The following is a 23,550-nucleotide window of genomic DNA, read 5'->3' on the forward strand; positions in this document are numbered from 1 at the left end:
GCTACATAGCAGGGCACACAGTGACATTAGTGTGAGTGGTGGGTGAAGGCGCTGCTGCCACCACTCTGTATAGCGCTGCTGGTCATGTGGGCCATTCCCGCGACAGGACCCCTATGCAAAGCAACACAACTAGACACCTCAAATAAAAAAAAAAAGTTGGCAGAAGCGATTTCATCATGGGTGAAGCCGCAGACAACAGATAGTAGATATATATAAATAATAAGGCAGCACAGTGTGTATAGAATGTATTTGGCTTCAGACATTTATTTATTTATTTTTTACATAAAACTTTTCAGTAGCATGAACACAGTGCAAACTGATCAGGTAAAATTATTAAATATAGTGCAAAACAAGTTTTGAAAATGCCAACTTTTTAACCTTAAACTGTATGTGACAGAATTTTTGCATCTGCCAAATGGCTCATATAGATTACATAAACTTGCCACCACAGAATAAACATTTTACTGAAAAAGCCAGCAAATACCACTTTAGACAAAAATGTCTATAATAAGCTGTACTCAGTGACCAAAATCTCTTTAGATAATGACACTTTGTGGAGGTTTTTTTATGGGTTACATTTGCAAAACCATAACTACTATACTATCGTTCAGCGACTACTATATATACCTTTTTCTATGATGTATTTAGGACATATCCGTTCTACAGCCTTCATAGGGCCATGGGGTATAGGGGGAAGGACCGGAGCATCCTGGGATTGGAAAGCGTTGCTATTGGTGTCCGGTCCTCCAGGTCCCATCTACACCCCAACGTCTCCCTGTGGAGTCCTATGGACCCTTAAGAAGAAAGAATAATTTTCCTCCACATTCACAAATTTTCACCAACTAATTTCCAGAGTGGACTGAGATAGCCAGATGTTCTCTCAAAAGGGCAAACAGAAGGCACCTGGATCTCATGCCCTTACCATAATGAATACAGAAAGGTACCTACTGTATGAAGCGTTCTCTATAGTTAGGTTCACCCAATCGAGTCAGTAGTCATTGGTCTACAGCGGGTGCCCTCCACCAACCTCACAAACACCAGGTGTACATATTTGAAGACGGTCAATAAGATAATGAGATCTATCCCAGTGATGACAATAAGCAGCCCTCCAAGCCTTTACCTACAGTCTCCAGCTCCTTCCTGTATTATTGTAACTTGCTTAAAGTTTGCTTCTGTTATTACATATAGGCATCTTTTTCTTTGATTAAATATATTCTTTTAACTTCTTAAATTAAGAGTAACCAGCGGTCGTTTTGAAGGTTAGTGGACCACCTTTGTAGCCCTGAAGTGTATCAGGTAGCCTATCACAGCCCTAGACAGTGGACTCACTGAGACAGGCCCAATGAAGGTGGGAGGAGCATCAGTAAAATCCACCATCCGCAATGACTGCCTGGCAGTGGCTTCCCATGGGAAGCATTCTCTGCAAATCACAGAAAGACAGACCCAATGGGAGGAGTTTTCTCACGCTTGGACTGCAAGTCCAGACTGCTATAGCAGGGAGCACTTCCCACGGGAAGCCGCTCCCCTGTAATCACGGTAGCCCAATCAGACTTGTTCATTTGTGCACATGTGCAGGATTTATAGACCCCCGGCCACACAAGTTAGGCGCCCCCACTGATAGTGTATATAGCAGATACATTCTTATTTTCCCATTTAACCTCTTTAAAAAAAAAAAAAAGCAGAATTAAACCTCATTTTATGAAAGTGGACTTTTCTCTTTTAACAAACTAATGTAATTGTGACTTGAAAAGTATTTTAATGGCCAAATCCACTTACAATTTCTTTTATTGTCCAATACCTGAGTTTATAGTGCATAAATATATAATCTAATATAACCCTTCACATCCTTCCTTTACTCTTAAAGTTAAAGTGATCAGCAAATACTTACACACAACCAGAAAACTCCCTTTTACCCAATGTTTAGACACTTCAAAATATACGGGTGCTTAGCTTTTACATTTCTAATAAATAAGATAATCGATGCGCTAATGCAGAGTTGTGCCACCTCTGGGCGCCCAAAAGATATTTGTGGGGTCTCTTGAAGACTTATTCAACTTTGCACATGAACACTACAGGATACAAAACATAATGCCTTGCATATTGCACAATAGTCTTGTGCAGGTTATAACCCCAATTGTGCAAACACTATGAAATATTTGTTCACTATGGCAGTGGTTCCCAAACTGGGTGCCTCAAGACACTTGCAGTGGTGCCACGGGTTGGTGGTTCAAGACCAGATTAAAATAATATGGTTAGTGTGATAAGCAAAACCAGTGCTGGTGGCTGCCAATCATAAAATATGTGGACATACAGAAGCACAACCCTGTCCACCACCACATAACTGAGCCTATGGATGACCTGGAAGCATAATTAATTTAACATTTTTTTTTTAAATTTCTACTGGCCTAAGGGTGGCATGAAAAAAAATGCTGATTCTAGAAGGTGCCGTGATTCAAGAAAGTTTGGGAACCACTGCACTCTGGGATGTAGTCAAAAGGTTGACAATCACAATGTTAACACAATGCCGACATTCAACAAGTAACACGTTGACATTGTCAGAATGTCGACATTAGGGTTAGGCTGCGGGAGGAAGGTTAGGCTGCAAAAGAGTTAGGCTACGGACGGGCGGGTTAGAGTTAGGCTGTAGAGGGGTCAGTGTTAGGAACTAGAGGGAGGGTTAGGTTGTAAGAGTTAGGCTACGGACGGGCGGGTTAGACTATGGGGTGGGGGTAGGGTTAGACTATGGAGGGGTTAGAAACTAGAGGGAGGGTTAGACTATGGGGGGGAGGTTAGGGTTAGATTATAGGGGGGTTAGGATTAGGTTATAGACAGGAGGGTTAGGCTGCAGGAGGGGTAGATTATGGGGGAAGGGGAGGTTAGAGGTAGGCTGTAGGGGGGTTAGGGTTAGGCATGGGGGATAAATATTCACCCATATGCCAAAGGATCGGAGGTCTGAGCCGGAAGCCACAGTCACATGACCTCTGGGATCCAGAAGACTCTGCTGGAGCTGTCAGGAGCAGGTAAGTCACAGCTGGGCCACATGGGAAGGCATGTTGACATTCTGACATGTCAACATTTAATCACTGTCTACGTGATATATGTCGACATGGTCAACGGCAACTTTTTGACCATATCGACATTCTCATTTTGACATGATGAATGTCAATATTATGACTGTCAACATATCATACCCAACCCATTAGCTATAGCTATACTAACTCTATACACTTCTACAAATTAGAAAAAAAAGTTATGATTCTAGGTACGAAAAAAAAATATAATAAATATATATTATTTTTGGAATCTGGAAGAGGTCATAGGAAGGGAATTGGGAGGATTTGTCACAACCAATACAAATTACCATCACACCGCCTCTTCTAAAGTCTTGGCCATAATTCACTGTTAAAATGTTTTGTATAGCCAATAGCTGCTTTTATTTTAAGACAATGGGGTATTCTGTACAAGTACAAGTTTCGGTAACACAAACTGAAGAGTGACTCAAAGTGGTCATGCTTTATGTTCCATAAATAAACTAGTATGTATTGGTAAACATTATATCAAAATGTGGATTTTGTTGTAGCCCGGCAGAGTCAATTGAAACCATTTTCACAAAAATAACCACAATATTTTCAAACTTTACATTAAAAAAAAAATATTAAAAATATAAAACAAAAATCAATCTTATTTATAAATCTAATTTGCAGGGAAGTACTTAAAATACACTAAAACCCAAACAAGTGAAAGGTTTCTTCCATTTGTGCAAAATGAAAATTCAGGTGCAAATTTGAAAACAAAAAGTTTTAAGAGTAGTCAATCATCGACTCCATCTGATCTTCTGTACGGCGATACCGGACTGAAGAGAAGAAAAGACTGTTTCGCGTTTTGTAGAGGTAGAAGAGGAGTCCGATGATGAGGACAACAATTGTTAACACTGCCAGTCCAACTGCAAGCCCTGCACCAGTAGATTCTAGAAAGAAATCAGAACGCATTAAATCCAAAATGTAATGACCCCAAAAAGGGACCTCTACAGCAAATTGAAAAAAAATATAGAAAAACTTACATGCACACATCATAAAAAGCTTGTAAGAGTCAAGAGAACTTACTCAGAGGAGATTTGCAGACGACTCTTGCTTGACCAGGCGAACATGGAACTTTGCGCCATGTTCCCGTTTCGGTTAACAAAATGGCACATGAGCCGCTTGATTCCTTCTGTGCAGTGCTCCAGTTACTATACTGCATAGGGGAGCCATTTAGCCATACTGCTTTCTGATCTGCAGGGATGGAAACAATTGAACATTTTTGATATGATATTCTAATGTAATATATAAAATCATGTCAGTCAGTAAAGTAGCTTGGAGAGCCAAAACACACTCCCACATTCTATCTAGAGAAAATGTTCTAGTACCCCTGTAATACTGCAATAAAAGAACTGAAACCTATGATTATTGTGACAATTTATTTAATATTATTGTTCATCTGCTGCTCCACCTTCATAGGTTCCCAATTTTAAAATGGGAGGGGATAGAGCAACCGGTAGCCAATCCGGTTGGATTGGCTGGAATGGTCACTGCAGCAGGAGAGGATTCTGTGATGTGCCCACTGGTGTGATGATGTTAGAGAGGACAGGGGCAGTGAAAAAGAGAGTCAATTGCAATTTTGTACAACAATGTACATTTGTCAAATGGAAAAAGAAAATGCAGAGATACAACTACAAAAGATTATTTCAAACATAATTTTGTTCTGACTGAAACAAGAGACTTCTCCAGTGCATTTACTGGTAGAAACGTTGAAGGATCATTAAAAAATTATCAGGAATACCCAGCGTTGCCCGGGTTTAAGACTGGACCCTGAAGTACACCTGCAGCCTTTATTGGTTTACATTTTCCTCAACCTATAACCCGGTTTGCAAACAAGCATATAAACAGTGGCGTAACTACTTTGGGTGCAAGAGGTGCGGCTGCTATGGTGCCCGAGCTGCCTCTGTAGCACGCTGCCCCCCCTGCACCCAGTCATGCACACAAGGTGGGCAGGTACAGCCAGGGCCGTCAAAGGGGGGCCCGGCACCAAATCAACATTGTCAGAACACTCAGACAGTTATGGAGAGACAGTACCACCGGTCGCTAGGCAATCAGAGCTTGTGGACCAACTGCCAATTGGCAATGGCGGCTCCTGATTGACTGCTGGTCCGTGAGCTCTGATTGGCTCGCAACCGGTGCCAGATTCAAAGTGCACCGACGCTGTCTGTCCATGTCTTCCGCTGCGCCAGCTGTAATTAGCTGGTGGTCCAGCCCCAAATCCACACCTGCTGGCTGCTGATCGCATACAGGGGGAGGCGAGAGGCTGCTGGAGGGACACGGGGAGGTGAGTTGCTGGGGGGGCATAATGTGTAAGTGGCACTACTATTGTGTGTAAAAATGTGTTACATGGGGCACTACTACTATGTGGCATAATGTGTATAAGGGGTACTACTGTGTGGCATAACCTGAATGGGCTCTATGAGGCATAACATGAATGGGCTCTATGAGGCATAGCATGAATGGGCTCTGTGTGGGGGCAAATGTATGGGTTTTTTTTACCTCTGGGGGGGGGGGACATTTTAAGATCTTGCTATGTGACCCACAAACTTCTAGTTACGCCCTTGCATGCAAACACAGAGGCTCTGGAATATGAACTTGCATGAGTAATGAAGTGAGATGAAAAGGATATATTTGTAGCTTTCTCACAGGTTTTTGTCAGACTGCCAATTTCCAGACCTGGAACATGTGTATTTTAAGAGTGTCCCCATTTTTACAGATTGTGTGACAATGTGTGGCTCTGACGAAGTACTAACCTAGGCAAAAACCTTATCCTGGTCAAACTACACCACCATGCCAAATTTGGTGTAGCTAGGTCCAAAACTCTGGCTGTGCATAAAGGACAAAGACGGACAGGCGGACAGGCAGACAGGCTTTCTTGCTTATTATATATACAGTAATGGAATTGCAGAATTACTGTACAATACATACACTTCATTCCAATGGTTTCACAAAAATGTATCTAAAAAATAGACTTGTTTTGACCATTTACATTAAATCCTATTGAATATAGATGTCTAGTCATCCATATGCTGATTACTTAACAAATAAAAATTAATCTTATTAAATGATCTGTTTGATAAAATAAAATGGCTATGGTACTGGATTGAATTTATTAATTGTGTGTTTAGCACTTCTGATCAATCCACCAGTAATAAGGGTATACAGTATCAATACACGTATAACCACTTAACTGGCGTGGTCGTATGTAATGTGACCGGAGCCAGCAAGGGCTCATCTGGCAAAGTCACATCACATGCGACCCCGCCAGCCCACTCTGTCCCCCTGCTTTAGGCAAGGGAGATCCGTTGTCTCATCTGTCTCCTCAGACCCCCTGGACGATCCCCTATAAGCACCGGTATGCTGATCTCTATCTGCAGAGATTAGCTGCTGCAGGGAATACTGATCAGTCACCGTTGCCCCATGCTCTGCTAAGGTAAGGGGCCGCAGCTGGACCACAGGGGGAGGGGGTTAAAGGGGGAGGAAGGCATCTTTCGGTCTTTGTTGGGCAGAGGGGGTTATGCAGGGCATATTTTCTTGGTTTGGGGGAATCTAGATTTTTTTTTACATATATACAGTAACACATGGGGAGGGGGGGCACTAAATTGGGTACCCATTGTCCCTGGGGGTGAGGGTGGGGGCTCTTCTACAGGCACCTATTACCACTAGGAGGGTGTGAGTTTTTATTGCTGGGGATCTTTTGACACTAGGAGGGGACTTTATTTGATGGGGGAGTGGGACAATAAATTACAATGGGGGCCTATGGACAGTTGGGTTGGGGGGATGCAAAATATCCCCTAGGTACTGTATATATTTTGTAACTAAAATATTTAAATATATTTAAAAAAAAATACTTTATACATTTAATTAAATTTAAATAAACAACCCGTTTGACAAAAAATATTCATCAGGTAAGTGGTTAACACTTGTCGACTATCTTAATCTCGATTGAGGTGCTGCGTCAGAGTAAATAGTAATGCATAAAGCCGGGTACACATTACCCAACCTGCCAATGCGACACCCTATGGTATGATGGCACAATATATTGGATGGTGGGTGCACACTGCACGATCCAGTGTCCGATCGCCCGATACATTGCTCACCTGCACCATGCACCCTCCTGGCACTAGTAGCTGGGTCGCTCAATCTGCCATGTATGCACGGCTGATGGAACGAACCCGATGACGCTGCGTGGGAGTGCACATAGTGCATACACACTAGACGGTGCGGACGATATGTTAGTTGAATTCGCCATATCATCCGAGAAATCATCTAATGTCTACCCAGCATAAGGAAGGCAGAGAAAGTACTCTATGGTATTGGGCACAGTTGTTCAAATTTTACTTTTAATCATAATAGTTAAAAATCATGAAACCAGACAATAACTGACTAAGGGGGTGATTCGGGAATCTGCGCATGCGCTGGATCCGTACTGCACATGTGCAGTAAAGGTCTGTGATGTTGCACGCAGTTCGGCAGCAGACAGTCAGTGATTGGCAGTCTGCTGCCATTTCTGGGCATCGATGGACACCGTTTCCCTAATTGGAGGATTGTTGATGCTGTTGTAGCAGGGGGAGTGGAGAGGGCAGGATCTCAGTCAGCTGAGGAAGATCTCCTGGCTTCTACTACTCATCTTGCAGTGGCCAGCTTGCATGACCCCATGGTGTTGCAGGTGATCCGATGCTGCATTCTAGGGTGCAGCTTGGATCAGTAATGCATGCTGGAGGCATGTCGCCTCCTGTTCCATTACCATATTAGTGCTATTGCAGCTACTACCTTGTTAGATGTGAAAATGCAGGAAAAGGAATTGCCAGCTTCTTCCGTTTGAAGAAGGCAGAGGAAGTTTCTGCTCCAGTAGGGACACTTTCCAAGATCTGTTAAGTTTGGCGAATAGCCAAAATCAGATCCTGCACATTATCTGGTGAGTCCTTGTCCCATTCCGAATGGTTAAACAAGGCAAAGGAGTAAACACATCTGTACACATTATTAGTATTCAATATTAACCATGTATAGGAGCCGCCACTGCTGATTGGCTGACGGTCAGTGAGCTCTGATTGCCTTGCGACCGGCAGCACGGTCTCTCCATGACTGCCTGCCAGTGCGCCAGCTGCAATCAGCTGGCGGGCCAGTACCAAACCAACATCGCTGACACCCCGGCCCCCCGTCGACGGCCCTGACTGGACCGGCCCACGGTAGTTATGCCACTGTTTGCATGCATGTTAGCAAACAGTGGGGTCTTTTTCAGGATCAATGGAATGGTGTTTAAGGTGAGGACAATGTAAACAAATAAAGGCTGCGGGTGTATTCAGAGTCCAGTCTTCAACCCGGGCATCACTGGGTATCCCAGCCAGTACACAATATATTTCCTAATATATGGAAGGAGATTGGGATGGTTAGTATATATTGGTTCTTAGATAATCAGTGTTATATACACCTGTTTATTGCCAGATGATATATGTTACATCTCCGTAATACGGGGGGGGGGGGGGGATAAGTCATAATGTCTTTAATTAGCCCACAAATATACTGGGCCAATTATATTATTAGACAGACCACTCCCCAATAATAGGAGGCTTAATTGTGCATGTTGATGGACTTTATCAAACATTAGTCTCAAAGTGGACACACAGACATATGCTCCAGTGGTGTCTGGATATTCAAGTATAGGAGTACACATACTCTACTGCGGTAACCATCAGTCACTCTAAAGCAAGGTAATCGGTTTCCCCAACAGGAAGCATAAGGCGCTTATTTACTACCTAACACTTATTTATATATCAAAGTGTCTTTCTAACTAACAAGTGACTGCTTATTAAGCTACAAACCATAATGTTTGGCTGACACATGTACTGACTGTTGGTGGACTGTGATTCATATTTACAAACTAACCAGGATTTTGGTGGCTACAAGTATAAATACACCAACGGCTCCATTCAGCTGCTAAATTGTTTCTACTCTGCACTAATTTTGGATTTTATAAAAAAACACAGTTACCCCTAATGCTATTCTCATTCGAACATCACCACAGGATTGAGGTTATTATAGCTCTATTAAAGCATGCTTATGATGTTAATATCATGCGGACACAGGTTGCAAGTTCATTCAGATTATGTGGCGGAAATGACATCCTACAATAAAGGGCCTGAGGAACCTCATTGGAGCGTAGAATTCATGGATTCGAAAACCTTACAATAGAATCCTCGGAAAGGGTATGAAGTTCCGGTTCATATCCTGACGTCGGAAGACCGAAGGGAGAAGATGCCGACAGGGGAGGTAAGTACCCTAACCCTACCCCTCTCCCCCCTCTAACCCTCCCTTAGTGTTGCCTAACCCTAACCTCCCCTGGTTGTGCCTAACCTTAACCCCCCCCCCCGGGGCTGCCTAACCCTAACCCCCCCCTTCCCGTACCCTAAAGCTAACCCTTTCCGGGGGATGCCTAACGCTAAGTCCCCCCGGGGTTGTCTAACCTAACTCTCCACTCCCCAACGACCAACAGCTAGAAAGCCCCGCTTACCTTCGGTCGGGATACTGGCTGTCGGGATTTCATCATCGGGCTAAAGATAGGGTCGGGATTCTAACAACGGGATTCCGACGGCCGGTATCCCGGATGCCAGTAAATTAACTATATCCGGAATCCTCCCCCTTCAAGAACACCCAACAAGGAAAGGTACTTCAAGATAAGAAGTCTTGTGTCACAACACTTGTGTAGTCGGGGACATGTTGGAGCACTAATCATATGTCTACTACTACTTGTTCTATCTCAAAAGTATACTGAAAAGGACATGTACAACTTTCTGGCTAAAATGTAATAGCCTGCGACTGAGTTGCGTGCAGTGGCGAAGTTTCAATTATGTAGCCTCTGCATTTAAGATGCCAATGGGCTTCAAGCAAAATCAACCTGGTTTTGCCTTTAAAAATAATTGTCCGCTTTAAATCTAGTGGCTACATTGTCAAAGTCTCGCCGCTGCCCGCATCACGCAAGCACTTACATTCGGGCCTCAGTCTCTTTACTTACCATTCAAGTTGGAATTTACACCGAGCCAAACTCTACTTGTGAGAAGTGCATCAGCCTTCAAATATCTGCTAACAAAAGCATTTTCCTCCTCGTCATTTATAGTCAAAAGTGTAAAGGTGGGATCTGGAAGAGAGAGAAACCGCAATAGGACATAAGTACATTTATCTTCACTGAAGAAATGTAGGAAAGGGAAGAAGAAAACAAAAAAACCTTTCTCCTGATTTCACATTGCATCAAGATTTAGCAGTAATGAGGTTACATTTTTTTTTTTTGTAAACTCTTTTTATTGAGCAAATCACAGAAAAAACAGTACATTCCAATATTCAAAAATAAGGATTAACACATAACATACTTTTATAGTGGGAACTGTACTATTTCAGAATAATAATATGATATAGTAGAACATTTTCTCATTATAAAAAAGAGAAGGAATACAGAAGCAAGAGAAAAATCTTGCAGCAACGGTGTGGCAATCCGTTTAAGAAATAGAGAAAAAAATAAAGAGGAAAAAGGAAAAGAAAGACTTTAGGAAAGACAAAGGAGAATAAGAGGAGAAGAGGGTGGGCGGACTCCATATAGGATCACTTTCTTTCAGATTAAACATATTAGAGAAAAAATATAAAAGGAAAAAATTAATTGTTAAATGGAGAGGAAACATTTTGGTATGTCAGCCAAGGAGACCATATTTTATCAAAGGTTTTGGATGTATTACGTAATAAAGCTGTCATATATTCCATCTTGTATATATACCAGATGCGTGATAATATTGCCTGCATCGGAGAGGGATGAGGGTTTTTCCAATCCGCTGCAATTTGGCAGGTCATAGCAGACACTATATGTCGGAATAACCTATTCTGACACCGGGACAGAGAAGGCAGACCCAAGGGAAGTAGAAAATGCCGAGGATCAGAGGGAATCGTAATATCAAAGAGGTGCGAGAGGAGAGCAAGAACCTCCTGCCATATTCTAGATAGTTTGGGACAAGTCCACCAGATATGCAAAAAACTGCCCTCTCCACCGCAACCCCTCCAACATCTATCCGAAGCATCGGGAAACATTGCTTGTAGCCGCGATGGTACATAATACCAATCGGTATAGCAATTTATAAACATTTTCTTTAATTTTGACGCAAATAGAGATGGTGGCAGCATTGTCCCATATCTCCGTCCAATCCTCAGCATCTATAGGGTGTCCCAAATCTCGTTCCCACGCTAACTCATGAGGGTCTCGATTAGAGCTTACTTCTTCCCCTAGTAAGGAATAAATAGTAGAAATAAGACCCCTAGTGGAGGGTCTTCTCCAACATAAAAACTCAAAAGAAGTCAAAGGTCTGCTAATCAGAATCGAGCTAATTTTGGAGTGGAAATGTCTAATTTGTAGGAACCGAAAAAAATCTTTGGATGGAACCGCTGCTCTATCCCGGAAGTCAGAAAATTGTGGGAAATTAGTATCTATAGTAATATCATTTACATAATAGATATTGCTCGATGACCAGGCAGTAAAAGATGACTTACATAAACCAGGAGGAAAAGATGGATTATGAAGTAGAGGTATCAAAGGGGACGGGGCCGGAGCTAACTTAAAACATCTATTGGTTAAATCCCAAATTGCTAAAGAACGGGAAATTACAGGATGAGAAGAAACTGTCCGGGGACGATGAATCTTAGGGATCCACAAGAGGGAGGATACAGTAGCCAGTCCCAGCTCCTCGGCCTCGATAGCCGCCCAGACCTTCCCCGCACCGAAGTTACACCACTGAGCACAATGAGAGAGCTGCGCAGCATAATAATATTTTTTAAAATCAGGAATTCCCAAACCCCCACCCCTAGAAGGCCGCTGAAGCAACTTTAGTCTGATCCGCGGGCGTTTCCGGTTCCATATGAAATATGAGGTTTGGTACTGAAGGAATTTGAACACGTATGGAGGGATGTAGATCGGAAGGGTCTGAAATAGATACAAGAGCCGAGGTAGAACGCTCATCTTAACTGAATGTATTCTACCTATCCAAGAAATAAAATAATTGGACCAGTCACACAAATCAGACTTAATACAATCTAGAAGGCGGGGAAAATTTGCCTGAAACAGCTGATGATGATGAGTTAGGAAAACACCAAGATATTTAATCTTTTTTTTATGCCAGGTACAAGGGAGCATGGCCTCCAGTGTTTGCTTTAGGGTAGCAGGGATATAGAAATCAAGAACTTCAGTCTTGGTGACATTAATTTTATAACCCGAGTGTTGGGAATATGAATTTATTTCCCCTAGAAGTGAATTTAGGGATCGAGCTGGGTCAGTGAGAGAGACTAAAATATCGTCGGCATATAATGCGATTTTATATTCCGAAGGGCCAGTGGATACTCCCGAGATAGCTCTATTACAACGGATCTTTGCCGCTAGGGGTTCCATAATAAGAGCAAATATTAAGGGAGAGAGGGGACAACCCTGCCGAGTACCGTTAGTTATTCCAAAACTAGAGGAATAGACACCATTAACCGAAACTCGTGCTGAGGGGGAACGGTAAAGTGCTGCAACGCCATCTAAAAATTTGCCTGAAAATCCCATTTTGTCTAAGACAGCGAATATGAAGGGCCAGGAGATGCGATCGAAGGCCTTCTCCGCGTCAAGAGCTAAAATCAGAGAAGGAAGTTTCCTTTTATGAATAGAATGTATCAGATCAATGGCCCGTCTGGTGTTGTCCGATGCCTGACGTCCAGGTATAAACCCGACCTGATCCGGATGTATCAAATAAGAAAGGAAAGGAGCTAACCGAGTCGCTAGGATTTTAGCATAAATTTTCAGGTCGACGTTTAATAATGAAATCGGTCTATAGTTAATACAATGAGTAGGATCACGATCAGCTTTAGGGATCACTACAATGTCGGCCCGAGTTGTATCAGGAGCAAAAGGAGCGCCCTCCAAAATATCATTAAATAGAGATGTAAGATGTGGGGCAAGTTCCTTTGCAAACAGTTTATAATATTGGGCTGTAAATCCATCAGGGCCTGGGGCGGCAGAGGAACGCATTGATCTAATAGCAGCTATTGTCTCTTCATCTGAAATACGGTCATTGAGAGTAGATAATTGGGATTCTGAGAGCCTCGGAAGCAAAGTAGAGGACAAATATGAGTGCACCCCCTCGGCTCCAGCAGAAGTGGGATAAGTAGAATCTGATAAGTTATAAAGGGAACTATAAAAGGTTCGAAACTCCTCAGCCATAACCTCAGGATCATAAGTTAGAGAACCAGAAGACGGAGAGTGTAGTTTGTCTATCGCACCTAATGCTTGTCTGCGACGCAGTTTATTGGCTAACAAAGAATCAATTTTGTCAGATTTATCATAAAAGCGTTGACGTAGTTTTTGCAAGATAAGCGCAGCGCGACGAGACAGAAGGGCATTAAGCTGACCTCGTAGTTTCTCAATTTGGGTTAGCACGGAGGCGCTAGGGGATGTTTTATGCTGAATCAATAGTACTGAAATTTGTGACTCAAGGGAAGTAATTTCTTGTGCAGCCGCTTTCCTAACCGCTGAGGTTTTAGAAATAAGAAAACCCCGTATAGTAGCCTTATGGGCTTCCCAGAGGATACTAGAGGAAATATCAGGGGAGGTATTCTCCTCAAAATAGCGGGTCATCGCCAATTTTATTTCTAGCAGAGCGGGGGGATGTTGTAAAAGGGAGTCATCAAGACGCCAGTTACGCCTCCTACGAGGAGAGCGATGTACATCTAAAAGAATATAGACACCTGCATGGTCTGTCCATGTAAAGGGGGAAATACCGGCTTCCGTAACCAGAGAGGTAATAGTGGAGGAAATGTGGATCATATCTATCCTGGAATAATGTTGGTGTGGAGCTGAAAAATGAGTATAGTCTTTGCTGTGAGGATGTTTAAGACGCCAGGTATCACTAAGGCCATAATGTTTAAGGGAGGCCAGGAGAGTACGAGAAGCTCTAGGAAGAGACATCCCCGAGGAGTTTGAAGGCGGGTTCGATCTGTCTAACAGGGGGTCAATAATGGTATTAAAATCCCCACATAAAATAATATGGCCCTGCGCAACTCTGCTAATACGCCTGAACAGAGAATCAAAGAATTGGGGCTGGTCTTGATTAGGAGCGTACACTGACACCAGAGTGAAAATCTCAGTACGGAGAGTACCGATCACTATAAGAAATCGACCCTCTGGGTCTGTCACAGTTTTAATGTGGACAAAAGGGATATTACGCCTAATTAAAAAGGCTACCCCACGTTTTTTACAATTCGCTGAAGCAAAGAAGGTCTGGGCAAACCAGCTACCTCGGAGCTGAGAATGCGGGCCCGTAAGATGCGTCTCTTGTAGAAATGCAACATCGGCTTTCTCCCCCCTACAAGCCCCCAAGAGAACAGTACGTTTCTTAGGAGAATTAAGACCGTTTACATTAACTGATAGCAATTTAAGAGACATGGAAAAATATATAAAGAGGTGCTACTGACATAACACACAGATATAATAAGTCAAAAATTTGGCCCAAGTAGAGCCACCCTTAGGGACAGAAAGAAGAAAAAAAAAAAAAGTGGAAAAAGAAACAGAAGAGAGCCACAGAGAAAGAAAGGCACACAAAAAAAGGAGAGAAACAGAGAACCCATTCGGGTAACAACCCTGGTAAATTGGGTCCCAATCAAGGACCGCAATAATATCAATCAACATAACATTAATCAAAGATATCAAAGGGAGCATGGGGGGTGGTGAAAGGACCGTCCAATAGAATCAGGACTGCCTGGACCCTTAAATATAAGATCGGCTAAAACCAAATCAAACAAAAATCCCTGTAAAACAGGGATCATAAACCTGTGTCAGTATATAGAAACAAAACAAAACAAAACAAAAAAAAAAAAAAAGGGGAGGGAGGGAGAAGGAAAATGGGAAAGACAAGGGGAAAAGAGAAAAATTATCTAAACATCGGGATATTCATACAAATAATAACTATTTATGTCGCAGAGAACCACGAGGGGAGGACTGTTCCTCCTAGCAAAATTCAAAAAGAACATTGTAGGGAGCTTAAACCCTATTATAAAGAGAGTATACACCAGGGAGTGACCGAACAGTTCAAGTGGGCTCACAGTCCTTAGCATGGTGACGGGAAACCCTGGTCCAGTCCGGTGAAGGAGGATGGGAGCGTTGAGGTTTGGGAGAGGCTGCATCAGTCACCGGATCAGAAGTCGGTGTCGGAAAAAGATTAAGCTTGGCTAATAAATCTTGACCTTGAGTGAGAGTCTTGACACTATGTACAGTGTTGTTTGCTGAAACCTGAAGCATAAAGGGGAATCCCCAGCGATATCGGATTTGATGTTGCCATAGAATCTTAGTGACTGGCTGAAGATCCCGCCGTTTCTGAATAGTAGAGGGAGCCAGGTCCTGGAAGATTTGTAACTGCATATCTTGGAAAGGAATCACTGGAGAGTCTCGAGTAGCTAATAAGATCCGTTCCTTTGTACGAAAATAGTGCAGGCGAACTATGACGTCTCTAGGAGGTTAAGTAGGAGAGGGCTTCGATCGGAGTGCTCTATGGGCTCTATCACATAAACAATCTTCATTTGTAAGGGGTGGAACTAAATGTTGAAAAAAGTATTTTAGAAATGACGGTAAGGAGGGACCAAGGATTGATTCTGCTATATTACGGATACGTAAGTTGTTGCGACGGGAACGATTCTCTTGGTCCTCTTGTCTTTCTTTGAGTGTCTCCACCTCATCATGAAGTCTAGAGAGTTCTTTATCAAGACGATTTTGGGAGCGGCATAAGTCGTCCGATTTAGATTCCAGCGCGTCCGTTCTGTTGCCAAGAGATGTCAATTCTGATTTAAATTCTGTTATAGCCTTTGACAGTTCTTGCTTGAATGCGGATTGAACTCCCTCCAACAAACCAGTCATAACCGCTTGAATTTGAGGATCAATACCAGCTTCGGATGAGCAAGGGGAGGAGGGGGATTCTGGGGGTAATGACGAACTCTGTGAACCCTTGGATTTAGATCCGAAGAAATTTGCAGAGGATGGTGGAGGTTTGTTACCTCTCTGCGACATAGTGAAATAATACAAAAAAAACAAAACAATCTACGGTATAAAAGGTGAGACACAGGGCTCTACAATAATAGTCCAGGCAAGTTTGGTGATAATATTAAGCGAACATCTTTAACTCCAGAGAGGCACCATCCAGGAGAACTTCAGCCTCAGAAAAAAGAGTGTGAAAGGCTGGCAGAAAATATAATAGCACATGGAGGTTCGCTAATTGTGGCTGCAAATAGTACTTGAGGTAATTATCACAGAAGACCACAAAAGGGAGCCAGCGTAGAGTAAATGGCAAATATCCACCAGCACAAAAGTAAAAAATGTCAGGGAAAGAGCAAGCTAAGTAGCTGATATGGTTTGAACCTGTTAGGCTAGTGAAAAATAAACTGGATATGTATAGGTGGTCATATAGGAGCTCCAGACATAGAGAGAAGGGCCAACAGGTCACGTGACAGAGCAGGTGGAGCAGTGGGATATAGAAATACAATATAATATAATCTCCCCTCAGGGACTCACCACCCTCCCCTTACTCCAGGGAGTCACAGGTAGCAGATAATCCTGTCAGCAAGCGGGGTTGCACTGCCAGTATCCCGGCAGCAATAACCAGCAGCAGCATCAGCGTGGGAGAGAATCAAAGATGGCCGCCGGAGGCTTCAGAACGCTGGGGCTTCCTCCCAAAGATGTCTCCCGGGAGTCCCCAGAAGCAGGGACACCAGCCCTGACACAGCAGCAGGGCAGCCGAGGCTAGAGGGCCGGAGAGCGGTCACGCGATGTGCGGCAGAGAGGACTCCGTCGGGCGCACACCACAGAAATGCCGCCCCCGCCGGAAGTCCACAGCCGCCAGTCCGCGCGCTCCAGTCCCCGGCTCAAAGGGCAGCAGGCCAGCTGCAACCCGCGGAAGCGCCTATTGCGCCTCCCGATTCCGCAGCTTTCACCCGCTGGGCCAGTGACAAACCAGGGGAAGGTAAGCAAGGGTCTGGAGGTGTCCGCTGACCGGGATGGGGCTATAGAGGCTAGATTTCCTCTGCACTGGCCCGGAGCTCTAACGAGATGCGGCTTCCTCCATTAACGGTCAGGCCACCAATGAGGTTACATTTTTAAATACATTTTTAAACACGTCTCATGCTAACTATACTCCTGAAGAGCTGTTGGAATATCTTGGTTATATTGATTTGATAGTAGGTCATTTCTGGACTCTCAACTTACTGTGAAGGAGGTGGATGTGCCGGTTTCCACATTTCCTATTGGTAAAGCCCCAGGGGAGAATGGGACAAACCTATACAAGAGGCCGGGGGTAAATTTACTAAGTGGTGGGTATGGAGGGGTGTACAAAGCAATGGAACTTGTAGTGGATTAACAGTAGGTTGAAAGTCCGAAATACAGAATTTACTAAAGGCCGTTATGACCATCAAAACAGAACCTGTGGGCTCTAAACACCTATCCTGCCACGAGGGGAGGGTTTGTATAGAGAGAACTCTCTGTGGCACTTTGGCAAACGCAGCGAACTCATTATGATGGGTATAGGGATCCATAATGGTGTTTTCACCCTTCGCCACCTGTCCTGTGATGGCGTGATAAAATCCACTGAACAATTTAGGGCAGAGTTTGGGGTTTTGTACTTTATTTTCCTTCTCCAGTTGCAGAATGCCTTATTGCCTCTGAGCGCACTTGTGATTGCAGGTGATCCTATTAAATCTCTATTGCGGTCGTAGGGGAGAATCTACCTACCTACTTGCCGAGGCCTCTGAGTAGCCATTAGGTAACTTTGGGGGGAAGTGGGAAAGAAATCTTGGTTCCTTAGAGCAGTGGTCGGGGAACAGGGGTAAATTACCCCACTTGGGGTAAAAATGAAATTCCTTGGGGTAATGGACGGACAGCCGGGCATGCATATGAATCAATCTATAATATAGAATGATTCATATGCATGCCCGGCTGTGCCGCAGGGAGGCTCTAAGCCGGACGCCCACTGATGTTATTACCAGCGGGCACCTGGCTCCTTCCCTGCAGCGCCGCATTAGCCGGAGACGGGAGTTCTCTTCTGAACTCCAGCTTCCGCCTCTCTCCATGCGCACTATGGGAGAGACGTCATGACGTCTCTCCCATAGTTCCAAGGAGCAGCCGGGCGGACAGGACAGCGGCGGATGCAGGAGCGGGGATTAAGGTGTTTTTTTTTTGTACAAGCGGCACTACAGGGGCATTATATGGGGGCAGCACTACAGGGGCATTATATGGGGGGACTACTACAGGGGCATTATATGGGGGCACTACTATATGATTTACTTCCTTTCAAATCAAGGGGGTAACGTCAGCGTATCTAAATATATTTTGGGGTAAAAGGTAAAAAAGTTCCCTGACCCCTGCCTTAGAGGATGAGGATTGGGCCTCGTCATTGTGTTTTAATGTGATGGCCACTTCCTCAGGTTTCAACAAATCCATTTATATCGGGTTCACCTTACCACTCAAGTATGGATTAAATTTGGGACCCTAAATGTGGAAGTTCACTGTGAACCTCTTGTGGGAATATCCTGAAGTTAGTTCGTTTTGGGGGAGAGTCATCCACTGCATAACTAGGTGTGATAGGATTCCCCTCATTTTTACTGGTATGTGTATTTTCGGTTTAGAACTTGAGGACAGATAGTGGAAAAAGGTAGGTTGTGATCCTGCACCGAAAATTGGAAATAATGTCTTAGAACATAGGAATACCAACAATGTTTGTAGTATATGTTCATGGAATCTTAGTAGTTGGTGGTGCTCCCCAAGGTTAGGTATCTGACTTAACAGGGGGCTGTTTTGCAAGATAACAAAAAGAGGAATCCTCTTTATAGGGGCACTCTTGTTAGTTCGTTAAAAATTAACTTTTATTGGATATATTTTAAAAAGTATTGTCGTAAAAATATTTAAATAGATAAATATAGGGAAGAAAATAAGGAAATAATTATTTCCAATAGGGTAACCAATAAGGTATATCTCCCCTCGTATGTTGTATCAATTGCAAACATTAAAAATAATAATGACATAAATAACTGGGTGGACTGGCTATCAAACAATAATGATGCTAATAAGACGAAAATATAAGGGTACTCCATTACTTACTTTATGTAAATATTATATTATATGTCATATTTGTATTAAGAGTATCAGGGATAAGAGGGTTAAGATTATATTACACCCCACAGGTATCTGAAATGTGATGTATAGCCGAAGGACAATTATTGAGCAATGCCGAGATACTTATGTGTGTGTACACTTGGTAAGCAATCAAATAATCTTCAACTATCTTGGACTGAGACTACGTTCAGGTTGTTTCCAAAAAGAGACTAGTTAAAATAACAGGGATAGAATTTACCCACTAACTATACCTTGCATGCTTAGAATCAAAGAGGTAAATGCCTGCAGTACTGTTTTCCTTCAGTGGTAGATAGTTGCAATATGTTAGCAATATAATAACATCTGGTAATCAAATCCAGTATAATGGGTTGGGTATGGGATCCCGGTGGTGGGGATGCTGCCGGTCAGAATAGCAACAGTCAGAATCCTGACACCATCAAGAACCCTAACAGTAACCCTTACCCCTAACCCTCTCCCCCTCCACAGTGCCTGAACCTAACCTCCCCCTCCCGGCACCCTAAACCTAACCCTCCCTTTCATTAGTGCCCAACCCTAACCCTCCCCCTAACCCCAGATACTTACCTTCAAGATGCATGGTCGGGATAGTGGAGCCAGGATCCCGACACTGTCGGGATTCCGGCGCCGGTATATTGACAGTCGGAATCCAACACGCTGGGATGCTGACTACCTCCCCAGTAAACTATAGCCCAGACCCACTGTTCAACATTAGATCAGAATTACAATCAATAAGTCAATATAATAAAGACCTATTGTGCAATATTGAGTCATGAACACAACCTATAAGTCAAAGAACCAATAGCCACTTGATATATTGTAAATATAAAAATGTATTATTCACTATTACCTGTCTTGGCAAATATTGGGCATTTTAGCATTGCAATGCTATATACAAAAAAATCAGGACCAGGGCTCCAGCTGCCTCTGCTGGCTTTCTTTTTGTGTATCACAGTGGACGGAGGGTGAGGAAGCAGCTGGCTAGTCCAGAGGTATGGAAGAATAGGGCATTTCTACTGTCAGGACTTGCACTGAACGACTACCCTGATATTATATGGACATTGCAGGGCAGTCTCAGAGCGCTACCCTGATGAGAGAACGCTGAGCAGTGTACCTGTGGCGGGATGTAAATGTTATTCCTGTGGTTTCTCTTATGTTCCTGATTGCTGGGACTCGTATGCGCACCACTTGTACCCGGAAGTAGTATGACACGTGTTTCGCCCCGGCAATGGGCTTGTTCACATACGCCTGTCAGAAATTCCCAGTATATTTATAAAAATGATTAATGCCCAACTTTTCAACATGTATGTCCAAAATGGTAGTCTAGAGTAGTTGGTGGTGCTCACTAGTCAGATATACAATATATCAATATATACTCTTTTTTAGGGGCAACTCTTAATACTGTATTTTTATATGATATTATAAATAAATTAAAACATATATTTTACTTATATTAGCAAAATTGGATAGTAAAAGGGGATTGATCTCATTTATAAATAAGTATGTATGTGTATATACATAAAATGAGGATCAGTGCACAATTCGCTGTCCTCTGCAGTGAACAGTGCTAATAAAAAACACTAATTCCAGGCTGTGTTCAATAATTTGTTACTCTCTTTATGAGTAGTTTGGTTATTTTGTTTGTTGATTTTTTTTCCTATCAATCAGAAAAATTATAAAAATAAATGTAAATTTAAAATACATATTTAAACCTTGCCCTGGCTTAATTCAATAATGAGTGCTTGAAGTTGTAGCTACATCAGAAAAAGATGCATAACTGGATGAGTAGAGTATTAAGGATGTAGAATACACAAATGTCTAATGCCGAACTAACATAAGAAAAAAAAAAAAAAGGACTATCACCATTGATCAGATGTAGACTGTACACCTGTGCAAATTATTATGATTAATAAGCCGCAAAGATATGCTGTTTTACGCAACAAACAATAATTGAAAAAGCATAAAAATGTATAATTATTTTAGTTGTGAAACGTAGCCTCTCAAGTACTCAGACTACGTCACGTTTACAGTAAAACTAGGCCTAAACAGTCAATTTTTACTCTTGTGATTAAATAATCATAATTTATTTATAAGGTGCCACAAAATGCTACAGTGGGAATAGCCAATAATACAGAAAACAAGCCACATATCGAGACAAAACAAGGTTCACCAGAAAGCTTTAGAAAAACATGGACAAAAAAAGACAAAATAAAAAATTATAATAATAATAATCTTTTACAATCGTGAGATTATAAATCACCTGTAAAGACTTGCCCCAAGGCAGGTAAATTCATATACATGCTTGGCAGACGCATATTCTGTGCCCAATTCCGTTTATTCTGCATCCTTAATTTAATCAGTGGTGTATGCCAAAGGAACCGAGCTAGGCATTATTTACACCTGAAGTGCATGGGTATTACACAAAGGCTTGCAATACCGTCTCCGATGCTAATTTTCTTTAGCCAATATTTAGGCACTCGCTGAAGTGCACACTGCAGAAATCAGGTGATAAGATAAAAAAACAAACTAAAACCTAATAAACCCATCAAACCCAGGGATGTGAATTTTGTGCCACACTTGCAAATGTACTCTCCAATATATTTTATTGGAGCAGTCTCTTCCTAACCTATTGTTTTTTCTTAAGCCATAATTATGCCAATGAAACAGTAGGCTGGTCATGTCACGTACCCAAAGTCTCACAAAAATGTTTGGCCTCCTCGCTGTTATATACAGAGTAGTTGTAAATCTTCATGTCAAAACCATAGCAGAAATCCTTCTGATGTACCCAACGCCCAGAACCAGGTGTTTTTGGACACAGCGAATCTTCGGAATATGATATGGATTGTACTGCAAAAAAAAAAAAAAAAACAGCTGTATTTAAAACTATAAATTATAATTTTTTTCTTTCTATTAAATCATTTTACAAAACTGCAACTGTACAACTTCTGGAAGCTCCAGTGTTTCAGATATCAAATGAGGCCTATTTATTATGATTAAAAAGGAATAAAGAGTTAACATGGAATATTACCCATTCTCTAACATTCTTAAATTTATAAAACTACCCGAGTAGTTTAAGGATATACTGTATAGGAGGGACCTACTTAGCGAAGTGCCCTGCCTTTTGTCAGTGCTGTTTAACTCACTGGTCAACAAAGATCATCCTAAACATAATAAAACTAGGGATGTGCAGGCTCGGATAGGTTCGAGTTTGCACGTGGAGTTCAGATTTTTCCCTCCAAAAAAACGGAACTCAGAACGAGGCAAAACGTCATCTTACATGGACGAACATCATCATTCCTGGTCTTTTGTCCAGGAATGATGATGTTCGTCCATGTAAGATGACGTTTTGCCTCGTTCTGAGTTCCGTTTTTTTGGAGGGAAAAATCCGAACTCCACGTGCAAACTCGAACCTATCCGAGCCTGCACATCCCTAAATAAAACCAAGCAATTTGCATGATTTACCTTTATTTCTTGCAGAGTTAAAAATCATATCAGTAATGTTTGTAGCAATGTTTTATCAAAACCTATTTTCATGATAAATTCAACATGAAGGAGGCCCCCATCTCGGATTTGCAAGCAATACTGGCCTAGAGCAATAAGGGCCAGGGGGGGGGGGGGGGGAACCAAATAATAAATTATACAATACTGTGCAAAAGTTGTAGGCAGGTGTGGAAAAATGCTACAAAGTAAGAATGCTTTCAAAAATACAAGTGTTAATAGTTTATTTTTAATAATTCCACAACCTCACCTTTGTAGCAGAGTTTGGCTGTTCCTCACCCAGTTTTAAGCGGCTGTCGATGTTGACTGACAGTGCGCCCCGTTTTGTAAGCAGGAAGGGGGGGTGGCTGGACAAACTGAGGTGTTCCCGAAGGAACGCCTGTCGTTTGGGGTGGCCCTACTGACATCACGAGTGATGTCAGTAGTGAGCTTCCTGCTCTATTAGAGCAGGAAGCTCACTGGGGCTTGTAGGAATGAGACCCTACCACAAGGGTCTCGTCGCAAGCCTGATGGTCGCGACCATCACCTGGCTGCTCGCAAAAGGGGTGTGTGGTCACCCACAGCTATACGAGCGGCCAGGAGGCCGGTTTTAAAAAAAAAAGCGGCCGTCCTGATTCAGAGCGAGCGCTCGCTTTTTGCGAGTGGCTCTGAATCAGGCCCTGTGTTTGAAAAATGACAGATTTGAGCTGATTGGTTGGTGCTATTTATCTCCAATTTTACCTCTCTCCAAGCTTTATTAAATCTCCCCCTTAATGCTGTTTTGAAGGCAAGGGGTGGTCAAACTAAATATTGATTTGATTTAGA

The 23,550-nt window shown here is 42.7% G+C and overlaps 1 protein-coding gene across 1 annotated transcript in view; it reads right to left on the bottom strand.

Moving 5' to 3' along the window:
• Positions 1-239: 239 nt before the first annotated feature.
• LY75 (lymphocyte antigen 75) overlaps positions 240-23,550 on the bottom strand; it is a 185,778-nt gene continuing 162,467 nt past the window's right edge. The window contains exons 32-35 of the mRNA XM_088474805.1: positions 21,937-22,095; positions 10,090-10,212; positions 4,104-4,271; positions 240-3,967 (exon numbers count right to left, since the gene is read on the bottom strand). Of these exons, the coding sequence (XP_088330931.1) occupies positions 3,801-3,967; positions 4,104-4,271; positions 10,090-10,212; positions 21,937-22,095 (617 nt within the window). The 3' untranslated portion in view covers positions 240-3,800. The remainder of the gene's footprint in view (positions 3,968-4,103; positions 4,272-10,089; positions 10,213-21,936; positions 22,096-23,550) is intronic.

The sequence above is a fragment of the Taudactylus pleione genome, unplaced genomic scaffold, assembly GCF_031769625.1.
Source record: "Taudactylus pleione unplaced genomic scaffold, aTauple2 ptg000156l, whole genome shotgun sequence".
Lineage (NCBI taxonomy): Eukaryota > Metazoa > Chordata > Amphibia > Anura > Myobatrachidae > Taudactylus > Taudactylus pleione.